General features: G+C 48.9%; 1 protein-coding gene and 1 long non-coding RNA gene across 3 annotated transcripts in view; one reads left to right on the forward strand and one right to left on the reverse strand.

Moving 5' to 3' along the window:
• TLL2 (tolloid like 2) overlaps positions 1-17,551 on the forward strand; it is a 147,062-nt gene extending 129,511 nt beyond the window's left edge. For both annotated transcript variants that reach the window (XM_017502810.2, XM_037729361.1), the window contains 5 exons: positions 2,149-2,274; positions 4,406-4,533; positions 7,673-7,886; positions 11,864-12,114; positions 13,966-17,551. In XM_017502810.2, the coding sequence (XP_017358299.1) occupies positions 2,149-2,274; positions 4,406-4,533; positions 7,673-7,886; positions 11,864-12,114; positions 13,966-14,100 (854 nt within the window). In that variant the 3' untranslated portion in view covers positions 14,101-17,551. The remainder of the gene's footprint in view (positions 1-2,148; positions 2,275-4,405; positions 4,534-7,672; positions 7,887-11,863; positions 12,115-13,965) is intronic.
• On the reverse strand, positions 5,406-20,804 carry LOC119467520. The gene is made up of 4 exons (XR_005196060.1): positions 20,032-20,804; positions 10,578-10,707; positions 7,724-7,924; positions 5,406-7,173 (listed from the first exon to the last, which is right to left on the reverse strand). It is a non-coding gene; the product is annotated as an uncharacterized LOC119467520 (long non-coding RNA).
• Between the last annotated feature and the right edge of the window lie 8 nt (positions 20,805-20,812).

Below are 20,812 nucleotides of genomic sequence, written 5' to 3' on the forward strand. Positions count from 1 at the left end.
TGTTGACCAGGATGGTCTCGATCTCTTGACCTCGTGATCCACCCGCCTCAGCCTCCCAAAGTGCTGGGATTACAGGCGTGAGTCACCGCGCCCGGCCCGAGTCAGGTTTTAAGGGATGGGAAGACATGGAGGTGGAGATAGGATGATTAGAGAGAAAGCAATCAGGATCCCTCGTAGGGGAGGCAGTGTGAGCACAGGTTAAGGTCTCAACAGAGCACAGAGGCAGAGATTGGAGGTGAAGATAGGATGATTAGAGAGAAAGCAATCAGGGTCCCTCGTTGGGGAGGCAGTGTGAGCACAGGTTAAGGTCTCAACAGAGCACAGAGCCAGAGATGAGATGGGCATGCACGGAGCCTGACCCATGCTGGGAAGCCAACAGCATGAGATGGGCCAAGTTGGGCCAGGTCAGGGATACACAGAGACCCTGGCCAGGTCATGAGGGACCCTAAACGCTGGGCTGAAGAGTAGGGACCTGATGAATCAGGAAGGCTGGCTGTTTGCAGGTTCCTGAGCAGAGGAAGCCTATGCTTGTCACCTGACCAAGTCACGCCAGTCAGTGTGGAGCTGGGAGGGCCAGGCGGCTGGAGGAACGGGGCAGCAGGGCCGGCAGGAGCCACCTCAGAGGAGGATGCAGCAGAGCCTCACAGGCAGGGCAGCTCCACATTTGCTGTAGAGAACCAGAGCACAGGGGAGAGGGCCAGAGCAGGGGTGAGGACCTGTGAGTCACCTGCGGAAGGACTCGGAGGAAGGAAGGGAGAGAGGTGAGTCACTTCCGGGATGCTGGGTGGCTTCATCTCTTCTGCATTCATAAAGGGTCCTGCAAGGGCTCATAGTTGTCCTGATGACATAAGCAGGTGAAATAGTGTTCAAGGAGACATTAATCATGGTGAACAAGAGGGTACAGAGAGGGAGGAAGACAGGGCTGACCCCTACAGTCATTCCAGTGATGGCAGGGAAGCAGGGGAGGGAGGCTGATCTTTGGTAAAGGCAGGAACAAGTTGGCTTAGGATAGGGTGGCTTATAAGAACCACAGGTTTAACAAAGGCTAGTGCTCGAATTCTCAGATAGTAATTATATGCTGTTCTCATTAATTCACCCTCATTTCACAACAACCCTGTGAAATGAGGATACCATTACTGTCTCCATTTTACAGGCGAGGCAACTGAGGCACAGAGGGCAGGAACGGCGCATGGCCACAAGAGCTAGAAGTGGTGGGATAGGGCTGGGCCTCCACTGTGTGCCCTGAGCACTTAGCTGCTCCACGTGCAGAGGGCGCTGTGGAGTCGCAGCACGTGGATCCAGGCCTCGGGGTCAGCCACAGAGGATGCTGGCTCATGGAGTGACCTTGGGCACATTAGCCATCCCCAGCCTCAGTTTTCTTATTTGTAAAGACCAGCAGATAGACAGCTCCCTCTAAGGCTGGGTGAGAATTAACTTAGATAATGCATAGAGTGCTTGGGGCCGTGCCCGTTCCACAGTAGACACTCAGTAAGTGGGGGTTACTGTTATTATTGTTACTATTGTGAGGAATACTAGCCTGACCTTCAGGGAGCTCCTTGTTTTGAGCAGGGAGCAGAGGCAGAGAACATACAGAAAGTGCTTGGAGAATTCAACACATACCAGGGCCAAGTGCTTGGAAAATTCAACAAGTACATACATAAGAAATAGAGGTGAAGATGCTTCCCGCTTCACTCCCCCATCAAGGGAACAAGCAGGGGGAAGGGGAGCAATTAGAGAGGCTTCCCAGAGGAGGCTGCTTTTTTTCTTTTTCTTTTTTTTTTGAGATGGTGTTTCACTCTTGTTGCCCAAGCTGGAGTGCAGTGGTGTGATCTCGGCTCTCTGCAACCTCCACCTCCCAGGTTCAAGCGATTCTCCTGCCTCAGCCTCCCGAGTAGCTGGTACTACAGGCATGCGCCACCATGCCTGGCTAATTTTTTGTATTTTTAGTAGAGATGAGGTTTCACCATGTTAGCCAGGATGGTCTTGATCTCCTGTCCTTGTGATCTGCCCACCTCGGCCTCCCAAAGTGCTGGGGTTACAGGCGTGAGCCACTGGGTCCAGGGAGGCCGCTTTTAAGTGTGATTCTGAGCCCTAAGAGACGTTGGCAAGTTGGTGGTTCCTCTTAGAAGAGTTCATTGATCTCCCCAGACAAGGACGAGTGTGCCAAGGACAACGGCGGGTGTCAGCATGAGTGCGTCAACACCTTCGGGAGCTACCTGTGCAGGTGCAGGAATGGCTACCGGCTCCACGAGAACGGGCATGACTGCAAAGAGGGTGAGGCTGGACCTCCGGTTGTTGGGGGGCAGGCTGGCCTTTGCCGCACCCCATGTCCCCGTGTACATGTGCATGAGTGAGGGGGTGGGGTGAGGAGCCCTTCCACCTTCTGAGCTGAGCCCAGCCACTGCTGTCCTTGCAGGAGAGTTTTCCGCAAGGCAGCCCGCTCCTTCAGGAGGCGCCTACCTGGGGGCCCAGGTGCTCCAGGCTGAGTTATTTTGCAAATGATTAAGCCCGCAGGCTCTGGAATCCGGCTGCCTGGGTCTAAGTCCTGGCTGCCGTACCCTAGCTGTGTGACCTTGGGCAAGCTATTTAACCTCTCTGAGCCCCAGTTTTTTTCTTTGGCTAAAAGGGTTTAAACCTACCTCCTTCTTAAAGTTTTTGTGAGGATCAAAAGAATGCCTAGAAAGTATTTCAGACTGTCTGATGCATATTATGCCCTCAAATGTCAATAAACATCAGCCATTTATGCCTTTGTCATATATTAATCACCACATACGGGTCCCATAGGACAGCAGGATTTGGGAGAAGCTTTGCTCTGTTCTCCATCCACTTTGGGGAATTCCTCAGGGCCAGGTGGCCTTTAATGTCCACTCATTCTGGAAAAAGGCTTCCTTCTGTTCTTACCCTGCCCAGGGAAGGGAATTTGGGCATTTGTGATAAACACACAGGCTTCCAGGCCTTGGACCCAGCCATGGAGGCCTGCAGAGGAGGTCAAGGGAAGGGGAAGATATGGAAGATACATGCCCAGATCTCTGGAATCTACAGTCTGGAGTTGGGAGAGTTGGTTGGGTGCCGCAGAGTCTGGTCAGGAGCTCCCTAGAATGTTAAAGGAGAAGCTGACATGTCTTCAGGAAGAGGTGGCCACCCTCCAAGCGCCCCCTGGGACATGGTCACAGGTGGTGGTGGGGCTGTGTGGGAGGCCAGTGGAAGAATCAAACTGGGAAGGAACAGTCAAGCCCCTGTGAGGTGAGCCCAGGTCAGGATCAGGCTTGCCTCCTGCAGTGTGGGAGAGAACAGGAGGGTCATCAACTCTCTCAAGTCCCACTCCTGCATGGTGGCTGCCTTTGTGTGGGTCGACCCCAAGGGCAGGAGGTGTGAGAGCAAATGTCCCAGGAGCTGAGCCACTGCTTCTGTGGGCTCCTGTTCTTCTCTGCGTGGCTGCAGAACAGATGTAGCACTGACAGAGGCAAATCTCTTCGGAGCATCCTCAAAGCTGCTTCCTCCCCTCTCTCCCCGCCGCCCTCCTCACCTGCTTCTCCAGCTGCTTCATCGTGGAGCCTCTGTGTTTGCGACACAGTCCACCATGCTTTCTAAGCAGTGGTAGCACTGGCTGCAAAGCCAGGCAGGCCCGGTTCGAGTCCTGGCTCCGCTCCCTATCGGCAAGGCACTGACCCTCTCCAAACCCATTTTCTTATTTGGAAAGTGAGAAGGACTAAAGGAGAGGATGCATGAAAAATTGCTGACCACAGTGCTCAATACAGAAAGAGAAATGCCAGCTATTGGCCAGGATGCCAGTCATCCAACAAGTCATGGGACCAGTCTTGGCAAACAGCACTGTAACCAGGACAAGCTTGGTAGACTCCAAATAAAGCCACTTTAAAAAACTGAAAGAAGCTTACAGATGGATAGTGCAGTGATGAAGGAGACCTTTGTTAGCCAAGATGCGTTGAGCACTCACCATGGGCTGGCAAGCCCTAAACCTTTCCCATGCATTCTCATTTAGTCACATATCGCCCCCACTCAGGTACCACCCTTTTACAAATAAAGACATTGAAGCTTACATAAGAGCCCCAAGTCCCACAGACTGTCACTGGTGGAACCAGGACTTGGGCTAAGGTCCACCTGACCCCACTGCCAGTGCCTTTAACATAGTTGAAGGATAACTGCAATGTGGCTAGGAATAGAAAGATAGCCTGGCTCCCAAGCCACAGCCAGGAAGGCAGAAAAGCCAGTGCAAGGAAACCTGCACATCCCCGAGCCAGGAGATGTGTGAGTCAGGATGCCCCACCCCCACATTTGATAAGGGACCCTGAGACAATTAGGAGGGGAGGTGACCCCCCTAGAATGTCTCTCATACTGCCCATAGTGAATGACTTCTCTCTCTGTGTGTGTCCCCCGCCATCCCCAGCTGGTTGTGCACACAAGATCAGCAGTGCAGAGGGGACCCTGGCGAGCCCCAACTGGCCTGACAAATACCCCAGCCGGAGGGAGTGCACCTGGAACATCTCTTCGACTGCAGGCCACAGGGTGAAACTCGTGAGTCATTTTTGTAGTTTATTGAAAATGGGGACTTGGGTATCAGATGTGGGTTTGAGACTCTGCTCTGTCACTTTCCCGCTCTGTAACTTGGGGGAGGTTACTCAACGTGTCCAGGTCTCAGTTTCATTATCTGGAAAACATGGATACTAATGAAGTCTGCTTCATCGGGCTGTTGTGCAGATTCAGAGACAATGCACAAAAGCTCTGTCGATCACACCTGGGCACAGCGGGACCAGCAGGGGGCGGCATCCACCACCCACATCTGCAGTGCCGTTTCAGATTCACTTGTTTCCAGTTTTAATTTTTTACAAGACAGTACAGTCTCATGATTTAAAAAATGAATCAGTACAGGAGGTTGGAAATAGAAATCAAAAGACCCCAGAGCTGTCATTCCCACTCTAGAAATGACCATGCTAAACACATTCTTGTGGATCCTCCCAGAAATTTTCTGTGCACAATCATGTCTGTCAATACACAGGGAAATATATGTTTTTATTACTCAAATTCCTCTAATAAAATCCTATTCATCTTTTTCCCACAACTTACTTTTTTTCCCATTAGTAACAGGAGACTAAATTCTTTATGCAAATTCCTTCTTGAATCAATTTTTTTTTTTTTAAAGAAGCAGTCTCGCTCTATTGCCAGGCTGGAATGCAGTGACACGATCTTGGCTCACTGCAACCTCTGCCTCCTGGGTTCAAGCAATTCTCCTGCCTCAGCCTCCTGAGTAGCTGCAATTGCAGGCCGCCGCCACCACACCCAGCTAATTTTTATACTTTTAGTAGAGACGGGATTTCACCATGTTGGCCAGGATGGTCTCAATCTCCTGACCTCGTGATCCACCCGCCCCGGCCTCCCAAAGTGCTGGGATTACAGGTGTGAGCCACCACACCCAGATAAATTTTAAAAAGTTTCCCCAAGCCTTTATTTAAAGTCTTTTTCACATATATGGCGTGTGGTGTGCACACCAAGCTCAGTTATTTCAAAGGAGAGTTGAATCTCCTAGGAGTCTCATTTCTCAGCCTCCAGGGACTCCCACATTTTGGAGAATAAAGAAACCCTTTTGCCAGTTGGAGAATGTATTGTACTTCCGGCAGACGGGCATTTTTTTAAGTGAGGTTTTCTGACTGTAGAGGTGAGTAGGATTAGCCCTCTGAACTATGGACAGATAAGTTAGGGACAGTGAAGGAGAACGGAGAGGGGGAAGCCATGGTCAATGGACTAGGGCGCAGGGACTTGCAGGATGTTTATTGGTGAGAGCCATGAGTTAGAAGCAGAAGAGGCGAATGGGCCCCCAAGGCGTCGATGGGTGAAGACAGGGCCCCTGACCACAGAGTGCTCAGATGCTGGGGAAACTGCCGCTGTGCTAAGAGAAGCTGTCCAGGGTCAGCCTTGAATCTGGGTGAGGATGCGCTGGAGAGCGCCTTAGGGAAAGGCACTGCTTCTCCAAGACCGCCATCTGCTGGGAAATGTTCGCGATGGCAACGCAGAGCCCCCGAGGACTGCGGGGGAGGCGCCCTCTGGCGTTGGGAGCGCGCAAACGCACACGGGAAGCGCTTGCCTGAGGCTCGTACACAAACGTGGTAGTTTCCAAAAGGCGTTTCCTTGGGAAATGGTTGGTGGATATATTGATTGCGCTCTTTTTGCTACCATAGAATGTGAGTTGAATATTTCTCAAGGAAGCTGGTGGTGTTCACTGCATGGGGATGGTGACAGGGCGCCCCATGGGCCTCCAGGGAGCTCCCTCCCTGTTGGCCTAAGGCTCCCTCCCACTGCATGGCCGTCCTGGTGCCACTGCTCCCCTGCCCCGCGTCTCACCCACCACCCTGGCCCCAGCGCTCCCTATTTCACAGGCAGGAGAGCTCTGCCCAAGTGCAGTAGTGTGTCAGAGGCATCCTTCTGAAAGCCTGCATTGCCGTGGTGGTCCTGTGTCCCCCTCCCAACCTCCATCTCCGCACTGCCAGCCTGGCCTTGCTCTTTCGAATTGCGACCCCCTAACTAATGTCCTTCTCCCTGCTCTGTCATTTGGTCCAAGTCTTCATCTAACACCGTCCCCGCTCACCTTTCCCATCTCCCTTGACGCTGGGGCTGCCGTCAGTCGGCCACCTACCCAGTACCTGAGAAGCCTGCATTCAGGGCTGAAAAGCCTGGAATGGTGGGGCTCCCCTGGCCAGTGCTAGGGGACAGTCCTTAGGGGGAACAGGGAGAAGTGAGGCAGGATAACCTGGTGACGGATAGCAGTGGGGGCTGGAGAAGTCTGGCTGGGGTCAAATTCAGTTTCATCTGTCTCCAGCTGTGTGAGCTTGGGCAGGCCAGCCGGCTTCTCTAAGACTCACTTTCCCCTTCTGCATGTTGGAAATAATAGCTCTTCCTTCACAGCATCACCAGAAGAAAGTGAGGAAATGCCCGTAAATGCTTGGCATGGAATAAACAGTGTCAGCCACCACGAGGATGCTGCCTGGAGCAGCGTGCGCCTCATGCAATCTCACCTGTGTCACTGGTACTGAAGGATGGTGCAGCAGAGTGCGCAGGTCAACAGCAGCGTCTCTGACGTCAGAGCGCCAGATCATGGCCCAACTCTGCCAGTGTGTGACCTTGGGCAAGTCATCTGACAGCTCTGAATCTCCATTTCCTCATCTGTAAAGTGATTAGGCACATCACAGGGTTGTAAAGATTAAATGAGGCAATACTTGTAAAGCATTTAAAACAGCTGCTGACACAGAGTGGGCACTCAGCCCTGCTGGCTCTTAGCCCTAAGTGAGAGAAGAGCTGTGTGATGGGATGGAAGGAAGACAGATTTGGGCTGTGGAAAGCCTGGCTCTGTCACTTACTAGCTGTCAAAATGTCAAGCATTTAAACTCTCTGAACCCCTACTCTCTCATCTGCAGTGTGGTCATCGTAGCAATAGCTCATGTAACTACCTCGTAGGGCCACTTGCTGGACCAAAAGCAAGGCGGAAGTTGAGAGCCTCTCTACAGATGTCCCCAAGCATCATCATGGCCACACACCCCTGGGCACAGCCAGCCGGAGGTCTGCATGCACTCCCTCGCTCCTTCCTCTCCCAGAACTGGAGAGGAGGCCCCCACCTCGGCTGAATGCCAGGCCCTGGCCTTACTTTCTGCTCTTCTGTCCCCAGACCTTTAATGAGTTTGAGATCGAGCAGCACCAGGAATGTGCCTATGACCACCTGGAAATGTACGACGGGCCCAACATCCTGGCCCCCATCCTGGGCCGTTTCTGCGGCAGCAAGAAACCAGATCCCTTGGTGGCTTCGGGCAGTAGTCTGTTTCTCAGGTTTTATTCGGATGCCTCGGTGCAGAGGAAAGGCTTCCAGGCAGTGCACAGCACAGGTACCTGGGGTGGGACGCGGCCTTCCAGCTGATGAGCACTTGGACAGGAAACAGAGAGATGGTGAAGGCAGGACAAGGACTGCCTTTAATTCTGACCAGGGAAGAGTGAGGGGAGGAAGGTGTGTGATAAAATGTCCTATTAAAATGAAGCATCAAGCTGGGCACGGCGGCTCATACCTATGATCCCAGCACCTTGGGAGGCCAAGGCAGGCAGATCAGCTGAGGTCAGGAGCTCGAGACCAGCCTGGGCAACATGGTGAAACTCTGTCTCTACTACAAATACAAAATTAGCTGGGTGTGGTGGTGGGTGCCTGTAATTCCAGCTACTTAGGAGGCTGAGGCAGGAGAATTGCTTGAACCCTGGAGGCAGAGATTGCAGTGAGCTGAGATTGTGCCACTGCACTCCAGCCTGGATGACAGAGTGAGATTCTATCTTGAAAAAAAAAATAAAAAAATGAAGCATCAGCAACCACAGGGAAAAGAGCTGTTTTCTTTCACTGTCTTTAATTGACACAATTTGAAATGGACGACCCTTTGTTAGTGCCCCCTTTTTTTCCTTCCTCCTTTTTTTTTCCTTTTTTCCTCTCTTTTAAAAATGTATTTAGGCTGGTCACACTGGCTCACACATAAAATCCTAGAGCTTTGGGAGGCTGAGTGGGGAAGATTGCTTGAGCCCAGGAGTTCAAGACCTGCTAGGACAAGATGATGAGACTCCACCTCTATAAAATAAAAACTAGACAATATAGCGAGGTGTGGCGGTCCCAGCTGCCCGGGAGGCTGAAGCAGGAGAATCGTTGGAGTCTGGGAATTCAAAGCTGCAGTAAGTTTTATCACACCACTGCGCTCCAGCCTGGGTATTTTGCTGATCTGTAAAGTCCAAAAGTTGTGTAATGGTGAAGGCAGCCCTTTATCCCTCTAAGGACCAGTTCTGGAAAGTGAAAATGTTTCTGTTCCCCAAGATTTTTTCTCCACTCAAAATGTAAATATTGCTATTGGGTCCTTTGGTGGGCAGTGTATGTGCTTATAACTTATATTATCTACTTCGTTAAGCAGAAGAATGTCAGTAAGAAATTTGGCTCTGCTCTTTAGCCATTAAAATGTTACCACCTGGGATTAGTGCCCACGGAAGCCAATCTGACCCTTTGATCCTGATGTACAATTGTGTCCTTTGTCAGAGCTGGTGGCCACCCAAAGCCCACTCTGCTTCTGTAATGCTGACTCTGAGATCACGATCATGGGACCCTGTGATCCTTTTAACAGTTCCTATCCGCATTTTTTTTTTCAGTAACAGAAAATGTAAATCAGGTCAAACAGTACAGTAGCCAGCATCTGAAGGCAGTTCAGTCTGGCCCTGCACACCAGAAAACACTGCATGGTTTGTGGAACCCTCTCAAACTCCCTGAGAAGTTCTAGCCTCCCTCAGGGAAGTTTAAAAGCTGTTAACTAGTGATTTCGTCCCTGCAGATAGAGACCAGGAAGAACACAGGTGCCAGGGTCCTGGCAGGAAATGGGGGCACATTCAGAGTCATTATTTGAGGAGAAGCTAATGAAGGGACATGTTACAAGGGGACAGCAGGGACTGGGACACTGCAGGACAGTGAAGCCACCAGAGCTAGGAGCTGCAAGGCTAGGAACTGCAACCCCAGGCCCAGGATGAGAGGAGGGAGAGTTCCTGGAAGCTGGAGACAGAGAGGGATGCAGAGAGCCTCCGACTGCAGCTGTGGCCCAAGTGGAAGAAAAGCTGTGACAATCAGGGGACTGAATGCCCTGACCTCTCTCCTCCCTCCCCTCCTCTCATCTGCTGGTGCTCCCCACAGGCGTCATCGATGCAGGCCAGGGGTCTGCTCCCAGGGCCCAGGCACGTGGGGAGGGTTGGGGGGTCTGGTGGGATGGATGGGAGGTGTTCTGCCCTGCTCTGTGCTCATTTCATGACCACCCAGCTCTAAGGAACTTGAAATTTCCCAAAGACGGGTTAGACCTGGAAGACATTCTAAGCCAGAGCCAACATAGGACTAAGAATGGGCAGTCAGACAGGACTGGGGCCAGGCGGGGTGTGAAGCTCCAGCGGGGCCCAGGACCTACAGAATCTACAACAGCTTTTGCCTGGGCCCCTCGGGCGCATGGAGCACACTGGGGAGGGGAGGAGTTGTGCAGGGATTTGCCTCCAGAATTTCTGGTGCTTGCTCATCTAGACCGGTCTTATCTATCTTTTTTATTTTATTTATTTATTTATTTATTTATTTACTTTTTTTTTCTTTTTTTATGAGATGGAGTTTTACTCTGTGACCCAGGCTGGAGTGCAGTGGCACAATCTCAGTTCACTGCAAACTCCACCTCCCAGGTGCAAGTGATTCTCCTGCCTCAGCCTCCCGAGCAGCTGGGATTACAGGCGCCCACCACCACACCCGGCTCATTTTGTCTTTTTAGTAGAGACAGCGTTTCACCATGTTGGCCAGGCTGGTCGCAAACTCCTGACCTCAAGTGATCCACCCACCTCGGCCTCCCAAAGTGCTGGGATTACAGGCGTGAGCCACCGTGCCCAGCCAATGTCCATTTTATTTTATGTGGACTTACATGCCCAAGACACAAGGTACTATGTATAGGACCAAGGCCAAGCAGAGTTACTGTGTGATAACAAACCCAGAAACAAAGCCTACAGAATACAAGCCCAGAGTCTGAGGTGCAGCTCACCTGTGACACCCACAGGGACCTCAAAGTTGGCCTACAGTCCATGCTCTCAACTGAAAGAACCAGTCAAGTAAGAGCTGAGGTTTCCAGGGTTGAGAGCTCACCCGCCGTTCTGATGTGCTTTTATTGCCCTCTTTTGGCAGAAATGACAAATTACAGCCAGTCAGTCAGGAGAGTGTGAACCCTTCTCAGAGGCCTCCAGCACTTCAGGGAATAAAGTGGCAAATAGACCCAGCCACACCCCAGCGACCAGTCAGGCGGACTGGTCTGTCACCCAGGCTGGATCTCGGCTCACTGCAACCTCTGCCTCCTGAGTTCATGCAATTCTCCTGCCTCAGCCTCCCAAGTAGCTGGGATTATAGGTGTGCACCACTACGCCCAGCCAATTTTTATATTTTCAGTAAAGACAGGGTTTCACCATGTTGGCCAGGGTGGTCTTGAACTCCTGACCTCAAGTGATCCACCTGCCTCGGCCTCCCAAAGTGCTGAGATTACAGGCATGAGCCACCATGGCTGGCCTCTCCCCTCCATTTTTATTTGGCCTTCAGGCTTTAAAAATATTTAATTATGGGCCAGGCATGGTGGCTCCCAGCACTTTGGGAGGCTGAGACAGGTGGATCACTTGAGGTCAGGAGTTCAAGACCATCCACTGGCTCCATGCCTCCATAACTGGAAAAAGCAAAAAGCAGCTAGCTCTTTTCAATGGCGTGATCACGTATTCTCAAGCTGGGAACAGGAGACATATAAGGGCCACTTTTTTTTTTTAAAAACCTTGGTTTGTAAGGGCCACTTTTTTGTTGTTGTTGGTTTTTGAGACAGAGTTTCTCTCTTGTTGCCTGGAGTGCAATGGCACAATTTTGGCTCACCTCAACCTCTGCCTCCGAGGTTCAAGTGATTCTCCTGCCTCAGCCTCCCAAGTAGCTGGGATTACAGGTGCCTGCCACCACTCCCTGCTCATTTTGTATTTTTAGTAGAGACGGGGTTTCTCCATGTTGGTCAGGCTGTTCTCGAACTCCTGACCTCAGGTGATCTGCTTGCCTTGGCCTCCCAAAGTGCTGGGAATACAGGTGTGAGCCACAGTGTTATAAGGGCCACTTGCATCTACGAGGGAGCCCTGACCTGGGGGAGCCAGGGGCTTCTGTGTACCCCTCCATCAAATGGGGTGATGAGACTGCCTGGCCTCGCCTGCCAGGCCCACCCCAGGCTCTGTAGGGAAAGCTGAGTGCATGCAGGTGGGAGGCACGAGGGTGTCCTGTGCTGAGGGGACATCTCACTTCTCTCTGCTCCAGAGTGCGGGGGCAGACTGAAAGCCGAAGTGCAGACCAAAGAGCTCTATTCCCATGCCCAGTTTGGGGACAACAACTACCCGAGCCAGGCCCACTGCGACTGGCTGATCGTGGCGGAGGATGGCTACGGCGTGGAGCTGACATTCCAGACCTTTGAGGTTGAGGAGGAGGCCGACTGCGGCTACGACTACATGGAAGCCTACGACGGCTACGACAGCTCAGCGCCCAGGCTCGGCCGCTTCTGTGGCTCTGGAGTAAGTCCCAGAGACGCTGGGGCCGGGGCAGAGTGTGACGATTCACAGCCTGAGCTGTGGAGTCAGACATAGCTGGGTTTCCTGCCTGGAAACCCCCGCCACTTAGGAGCAATGGCCAGGAGGCTCGTTCTGTGGGAGCGGAGCGGGGAGCAGGAGAACTGCCAGAGAGGAGGTCAGAAGGCAGCCAGGGACCAGTCCTTGAAGGCCTCTTACTACTGATGCCAGCCACGGACGAGCACTTTTCCTTTTGGGACTTTCTCCCTGTTTTTACAAAGGCTTTTCCTCTCCCCTGCTTTTTTTTTTTTTTTTTTTTTTACAGACAGTCTTGTTCTGTCACCCCGGCTGGATCTTGGCTCACTGCAACCTTTGCCTCCTGAGTTTATGCAATTCTCCTGCCTCAGCCTCCCAAGAAGCTGGGATTATAGGTGTGCATCACCACGCCCAGCCAATTTTTATATTTTCAGTAGAGACAGGGTTTCACCATGTTGGCCAGGGTGGTCTTGAACTCCTGACCTCAAGTGATCCACCTGCCTCGGCCTCCCAAAGTGCTGGGATTACAGGCATGAGCCACCATGGCTGGCCTCTCCCCTCCATTTTTATTTGGCCTTCAGGCTTTAAAAATATTTAATTATGGGCCAGGCATGGTGGCTCCCAGCACTTTGGGAGGCTGAGACAGGTGGATCACTTGAGGTCAGGAGTTCAAGACCAGCCTGGCCAACATGGTAAAACCCCGTTTCTACTAAAAATACAAAGATTAGTCGGGTGTCGTGGTGGTGCATGCCTGTAATCCCAGCTACCTGGGAGGCTGAGGCAGGAGAATCGCTTGAACCTGGGAGGCGGAGGTTGCAGTGAGTGGAGATCATGCCATTGCACTCCAGCCTGGGTGACAAAAGCAAAACTCTGTCTCAATATATATATATATTTAATTATGTTTTTATATATTCCTAATATTCACATTTCCCTCCTCAAGCAAAACCAAATGCCTATGAAAATGACAAATCACGTACTCACTACATACACGATGGTTGTGCTCAAGGTCATTATCAGTTTTCTCATTACTGTCTTTTTCCGTGAGCCTGTTGTGTTTGCTGTTTCTCAGCACCTGACATAGGGGTTGGCATGTAGCTGGTGCTGGGTGGGAATTTGTGCCCTGGCCAGTACAGTATCCTGGCCGCTGCCTGGCTGCCCCACGCTGGACACTGCCCATCCTGGGCCCCAGCCCTCTCCTTTCTGTTGCCTCCACCTAGTCACTTAAGTGTGTTTGCTATTGGCTGGACTGATATCACATCATTTTGCAGTGACCAGCGCTCCTTGTGCTAAACAGAAACTGAAATTGGCATTTATAGTTGAGTAATTCCCTTCATCTTCTTTCAGCCTCTAACAAAGGAAGAATGACAAAGTGGCACTTGACCAAGTGTGTGGGTCCTGCCTACCTGTGAGAACTTGAGTCTCAGTTTCCTGAAGTGAAAGATGGGGCTAGTACCTGCCTTATGAGGTTGCCGTAAAGTTTACATAAGGTCTGGACGTTCCTAGAGCAGCACCCGACTGACCTGTGTACTTAATAAATAATAGATTCGATAGGAGCTATGCACCTGGGATCCTCTTTGGATGAGCAGGGCCCACAAAATTCTCTAGAGCAGAATAATTTGCAATGCTTTTTTTTTTTTTTTTTTTTTTTTTTTTTTTTTTTTTTTTTTTATTTTTTTTAAAGGAGCTTGTTTTGATGCCCTTCAGAGTCTCTGGTACCAGGGACTCATCCTGTGTGCTTGTGTAAGATCTGGTCCCATCCTCCTCATTTTCAACTGTAATCACAGCTAAACTCCTTCTCGTTTTCCTTTCTCCTCTCCTCAGCCACTGGAAGAAATCTACTCCGCAGGAGATTCCCTGATGATTCGATTCCACACAGACGACACCATCAGCAAGAAAGGCTTTCATGCCAGATACACCAGCACCAAGTTCCAGGATGCCCTGCACATGAAGAAATAATGCTGATGTTCCTGAAAGACAGGCATTGAGAATGTTTTGTTTTCGTTTTACAACAATAGCACCTTGAAAATCAGCCCTAAAACAGTGTACAGTATTATTCTCAAACAAACACTCAGAATCCAGTCATGGAGGTATATATTTGAATGAAAGTACATGTAAGTTTGGCCAACAAGGTGGAGAGAAAATGTTCTTTTGATTTTGGCTGCAATGTTTTCACTCATGAACTGTTAAAGAAAATTAGGGTTGAAGTCTCTGACCATTCAAGCTATGCTTGTACATGCCCATTCTCCCTGTCCCTTGCTCCCATGTGGCAAAAGGCCAACCTTGAGGTTGGTCGTTCCTCTAATCTGGACTTGCTTGCAAAGGTGCCAGGCTGTCTTCTGTCTATATTGGGCATAAGAGATGAAAGCTTGGCCATGACTAATGTGTGACTCACAGCTTTGGCTGGAATTGTTTTCTTTCTTTCTGCCAGGGACATGGCAACCAAGAAACCTGAAAATATGGATGTCAGGACTTAAAAAGGCATCACACTGAGCAGTGTTCACAGAGGGAGTTTCAAGTATGAGAATCATTGTCATGAAGTTAGGAGACCACAGGCCATTTCTCCGAGTCATTGGCTCTCCTTGTCCCTTTGGTTCCCCCCATCCCTAATTACAGTGGGGGCTGAGGCATCCATTATGAAGACAGCAGAACATTTGCTGGCAAGAGTGCCGTCTGCTGAGAAGACAATATTGTGGCTCATCCTGATAGTTTTTCATTCATTGACTTTGAGAAGACTCCACCTGTGCTTGGAATTCCATGGGCTTTGAAGAACATTTCTTCTTTTAGCTTTGGAGGAACTTCCCGTGGCACACTGGGACTCTGATATCCAGTTCAAACTGCATTTGCAAACTGTGCAAAGACATCTTACGAGGGACCAATTCAGGTCCCTCGTGGGGTGAACACTGCTGAAGACTGGTTAATTATAAGTTATGTAAAAATCATCGCCTTGTGGAATAAGTCAATCAGTGACTAGCTTCCTGTAGCCAACCAGGTTAAAGAGTGCATTGGTAACATTGCTTAGATTAACTAGTATTCAATCACCAACTTGCAATCAGAATTCACAACACTTGGCACTTGTTCTAGAGAAGTGTAGCGGATGTTTACATAATTGTAGTACCTCAAGGTATAATTTAAACAGTGAGGTAGTTTTGAATGGCATTTCATTAAGGCATCTATGGGCATTATGAGCTAAAAGCTGTGGTATGTTAGCTTTAAAAGAGTATTTATGTTGGAATAATTTTTAAATAATGTTTACATAACTATAAGTCCTGTTTTGTTGGTGTGGAACACAGGGCGGCACACGCGTGTTTTTGGTTACAGCCAAGATCGCTCCCATGCACCAGAATTCCTTTGGAATGAATCAGCATCATTTTAGACAAAGTATTTGTAAAAGGTAAAATGTTATATTTTTCACAGATCAGAATATGCCATCAGAGGACTCTGTCTCATTAAAATGATTGCTGGGAGCAAAAACTAGAATGATACAAAGAAAAGTCAAAGAAATGCATGGGAATATTTTTTCCTTAAAACAGAAAAAAATTAAAGTATTATTATTAATATATGTCTGTATATATGTATGTATGTAAAAGATCAGCTGTCAAAGCCTTAATCAATGCAGTGTGGAAAACGCCAACCCCCTGCCTTCGCTTTACTGTGGGTCCTGCAAGATTGGCTCTCCGTTTCCCGCCTCTCTTCTCACCAAGTTCTGTTTTGGCCTTTCTTGGCCCTGGACTGAGGTTCAGCCGACACTCTTATATTGTGCATATGGCAGACCCTGCCCGGCGTGCGCTTTGATATGGCAAATGGAGCAGCTGACCTTCTGGCTCCAATCCCATCTGCCTGTTAGTGTAGATTCCATTTCTCTAATTTTTGTATGTTCTGTGGTTTTATTTGGTCTCATCTTGTCTGTCAGAGTTGAAAATGGAACTGGGATACTTAAGATGGCTGTTAAGGTTCTTTGTCCAAGGAAATAAAAGTTTTGTAGTTTCAATCTTTAGAAGTCTAAGCAAGATTAACCCATTTCATAGAAGAGTGGGAGGGAGTCAGAAACAGAGTCGGTGCTTCGCAGCAAGATGGCGAAACAATGATACTTCTTATCTCTTTTGTATGAATATTTTCAAAAACACAGCTTCAATGATTGTCACCATATGGCCAATTTACAACAATGGGACCCTTATGAAAAACCTTTATTTAGGCCTCCAGTGTGACGTATCTGCAGAAAAGACAAGCCCTGATTCAGCCGGGGCTAGCTGAGCCGCTTCTCTGGAAGCCCACACTTGTGAGGACTTGGGTATGACACAGGTTCTTGCGAAGAACCTCGAGGCTGGCTTCACAAGAGAGAGTCCATTCAGCAGAAAGACCCAGGCCTCTCTGCCTTGGTGTTTGCAATTGCTCAGTGACCGGCCTGCAAACATCCCCAGAAGCAAACAGAGGTAGAAGATGCCACTGCAGCCTGCTTTGTGCTTAAATTGGGTGCCAAGCTTTGGGAATGACACTGAGCTGCAAGAATAGTTTCAGTTCAGAGAATTGTCTTAGGACAAACAGGCTGATGAATTTGGGAGTCTGGGTTTCCAGCCTGGCTCAGTTCTGCAGTAAACTGGTCTAGCAAAAGCTAAAGCTGGATTGCAGGGCAGGAAAAGGCCTGGAATCAACTTCAGCCAGCGGAATGTCTTCAATCAGAGAAAGAGAGGCTGTTCGTTGACTCACTGTTCCCTCTATTTTCCACTAAGGTAAATATGTAGGGTAAATACCTCTAAGATGAAGTTTCCCCTCTATTTCTATTTTACAATTTCTCTCTAAAGCAAGCTTGTTCAACCCATGGCCCAGGTTGGTTTTGAATGTGGCCCGACACAAATTCGTTAACTTTTTTGAAATATTGTAAGTTTCTTTTCGTGATTTTTTTTAAAGCTCATCAGCTATCATTAGTGTTAGTGTATTTTTTGGCTCAAGACAATTCTTCTTCCCATGTGGCCCAGGGAAACCACAAGATTGGACACTCCTGCTGTAAAGTTTCATATTACTCACAAATTGCTCAGCTGGTTTAAATAATTCGTAAAATCCTGCTAACTAGCAAATTCACTTCGGGATTTTCTATTGATTGGGTCCGTTGGGTAACTTTCAGATTGGTACTGTTAGCATTCCATTTGTGAACGAATGTTCCCTTGGCTTCAGCAGATGTTTTTAAAGTTTCTTTTGTAGACTGAACTTCTGAACAGCAATTCCAAATGCCTAAAAGTTTTCTTTTTAAAAAGGAAAACTGTTTAAAGTGTTATATGTAAACATATCAGTATTTTTAATTTTGTGTACCTTTATGTTTCATGAAATGATGTCAGTTTCAAAGAGAAAGTGGAGAGCACCTAACATGTCTCTACCTAGAAAGGATGGTTTCAATAAAGAATGTGGATTTATTGATGTGTCTTGGGTTTGCATTGCTAATTCAGACCAAATGGATCCTCTTGGTGATAATTTTCTCCAATATCACAAGAGCTTGAGAGAGAATACTAAAAGGGGGCCCTTCTCTACAGCCTTCCACGTTCCGGTGAATACCCACGTGCCTAGTTCCAGCACAGAGTTCACTTATGGACCCAGAAAGTCACGAGCAAAGCTAAAGATGGCTTTCAAGTTTGTTCCCTTTCTTACACCAAAACAAGCTGAAAATTTGACCACCTAATTGTTGTGAAGATGTCTGCTGCTGAAACTATCCAGATGTGGGAGACATCTTCCATTTACCCCTCAGCTGCCATCACCACCCTCCTCTATCTGGACATGTGTCTAAGGACATCTGACACCGCAACTAAAGGACATGGCTCCCAGTAGGTGAACCCCCTGCTGGGGGCCCTGGAAGTCCCTCCTTCCACTTGCCACATCAGGTTTAGGGGTGGTAATGACACCCTACTTGTCTAACCCTGGGGTACTGCACTTCCCCTAAGGGGGACATTTATAGGTAGTCATTTTAATAAATCCTTCTCAAATGTAGTAAATTTAGTATACATTACTTGTCTCCTGCAAGGATCCTGACTGATACAGGGTCATTTCTAACACAAAGACAGGGACTTCATCTGATAAAGGACACCCTCTTCGGGTTGATTAGATGAAGAGGCTTTGGGGGTATGTTTAGAGTTTTGTGGGTTATATTACAGAAGAGTAACTATACAACTGTGTTTTTAGAAGCACTCAGATTGTTCTCAATGCAACTTTCTTTAACATATGCAGTTGTTTTGTGTTATACATAGTCTGAAGATTTTATGACTTTTCTGCCCATTTGCAGTCACCAATTACATAGAGATGATAGATGATTGATAGATGACAAATAGATGATATAGGTAGATGGATAGGTGATAGGGAAAGAAAGAGAAGAAAGACAAAGAGAGAAAAAGAAACAAAAGAAGGGAGGAAGGAAAGCAGGAAGGAAGGAAGGAAAAAAGAAAGCTATAAATCTTCAGCAGCATTTATCTTCTAGACCTAACAATGAGTCCCAGTGGTGCAAGGGTGTGAATGCTGGTATATCAGTCAGCACAGGCTAGCTTGTGCTGCAACAACAACTATCCCCCAAATTTCAGGGGCTTTACATAAGAAAGAGTTATTTCTTGTCTACACGACAGGTTCATTTCTGGTCATCTGAAAACTCCTCCATATCATCCTCAGTCAGGACCAGGCTGATGGAGCAGCAGCATCAGAACATTGCTGGATTTTATAATACAGGGAAAAAAAAGGGTGACACATGACACACTGGCTCTTAAAACTGCCTGGAAGTGACATATTCCTTCTACTCATTTCATTGATCACAGCAAGTCACATGGCTATCCTTAACTTCATGACAAGAATAAGGCAAACTAGCAACATTGGTAGGCAGAAGTAATGACTCTCACATGTAACATTTGTAGATAGGAAAATGACTAAGTGTTTTTCGTTCTAAAATTTCACTTTATCCCCACCTTATTACTAATATTTTATATAAAGATTTCTGAAAATTAGACCAAGGCCACTGCAACAATGTTTGTATACCCACAAAATTCATATACTGAAATCCCAGTCCCCCATGTAATAGTATTGGGAGGTGGGGTGTACAGTCTAAGAACAGATTAGAACACCATCTGTCACCCCTCACTGCTCGTTAGCACCCCCTGGGGATGCCCCTGCCCAACTCTGATCAATTAACTCAGAGTCTCTGGGGGCAGGGCCCAGTCATCAAGAGTTTTTATAACCATCCCCCCCCCACCACTTAGGCGATTCAGGTGTGCAACCAGGATGGAAAACCCACCTGATTAAAGGCAATCTGGTCTCCACTGTGCCACTAAACTGCTCTTGTTAAGGTCACCAACTGGGAATCAGAAGGCTCCTCTGACCTCTTCAGAGGCTACCTCTCAGCAGCAGCTAATACAATTAAGCAACATCCACTTCCCTTCTTGAATCAAATTTCTTTCCTGATCCCCAAATTTCTCTGACTTTCCTGCCTCACTCAGCTCTCCCTGCTGGCAACACCACTTCTTCCAGGCTGTTAAATGTCTGTGAACCCCTGGGCTCTGTCCTGGCCCTCTGCCCTGTCTACCTGCTCATCCACAGGCCGGCTTCTCCCAAATGGACATCTTCAGCCCAGACTCCCTTTATCCAATTGCTTGCTTGGCACCTCCACTTGGACAGCCCCTAGGCTACCCAGGTATAAGGGTGATCTGCTTCTCCAGTATTACCTGCCTAAGCCAATAGTGTCTCCATTTTTGTTAGTCAAGCCCCAAACCCAGGAGTTGGCGCTATTCTTCTCTTTCCCTCGTCTTCTCGCCCCTCCCCTGCTCCATATTTTTTTCATCATCAAATCCCACTGGCTCCACCTCTGCAGTAAGTCACACACTCATTCACTGCTCTCATCCTACAGCAGCTGCCTTGATCGCTCACCTGGACTTCACTCACCAGCCACCACCTGCTTCCACTCTCTTCCCCTGTAGTCCTGGCTCCACAGAGAAGCCCCAGCAGTCTTGGTCACCAGCAATTAGATCATGCGTCTCCCACTGAAAAACCCTTGGGAAAGGCTTTAAGGATGAAAATCTTACCATGCCCTCCCATGGCACATCAAAAGGGCTCAAACTCACTCCATCCTTCGCCCCTTCTGGGGTCACTCCCTGGTTTACGTTGCTCCAGCCAACCGGCCTCCTTGCGAGTGCACCAAGCTTGCAAAGGTTAGCCTTTGCCGTGGCTGCTGCCTGGGACTCTGCTTCCTCAACCCTTCACATGTCTGCCCGCTTCTCATCTTTCATGCACAGCTTCAGTACCATCTCCCAGAGTCATCTAAAGCCATGGCCTCCTCTGTCTCTTGAGTCGCTCTCTCCTTACACTCCTGTTTGCTCCTCTCACAGTGGTTTTCATTTCAATGGCCAAACTATTGATTTAATCCTGTTGTTTTACTGGCAACTCACTCACCATTTTAAAGAGGCAAATCCCTAACAGAGAAATCATAAGTCACAAAGCAGCCCATGTCCATGGCTTCCTCCAGGTCTGGAGAGCTGCCCACCCAAAATGCAAAAACAGAGAGGGGGTGAGGTCAAACTCACACCAGGGAGCTTGTTGTCCAGTGAGTGCAGCACCTTGCAGCAACTGGAGCCGGCAGCAGTGCGACTCCTGCAGCAGAATGGGCCCCCACGCCTCCTCCAGGCATCCTGGACGTCCATGCTGCTGGATG

The sequence above is a fragment of the Cebus imitator genome, unplaced genomic scaffold (assembly GCF_001604975.1).
Source record: "Cebus imitator isolate Cc_AM_T3 unplaced genomic scaffold, Cebus_imitator-1.0 Scaffold299, whole genome shotgun sequence".
NCBI classification, from domain to species: Eukaryota; Metazoa; Chordata; class Mammalia; order Primates; family Cebidae; genus Cebus; species Cebus imitator.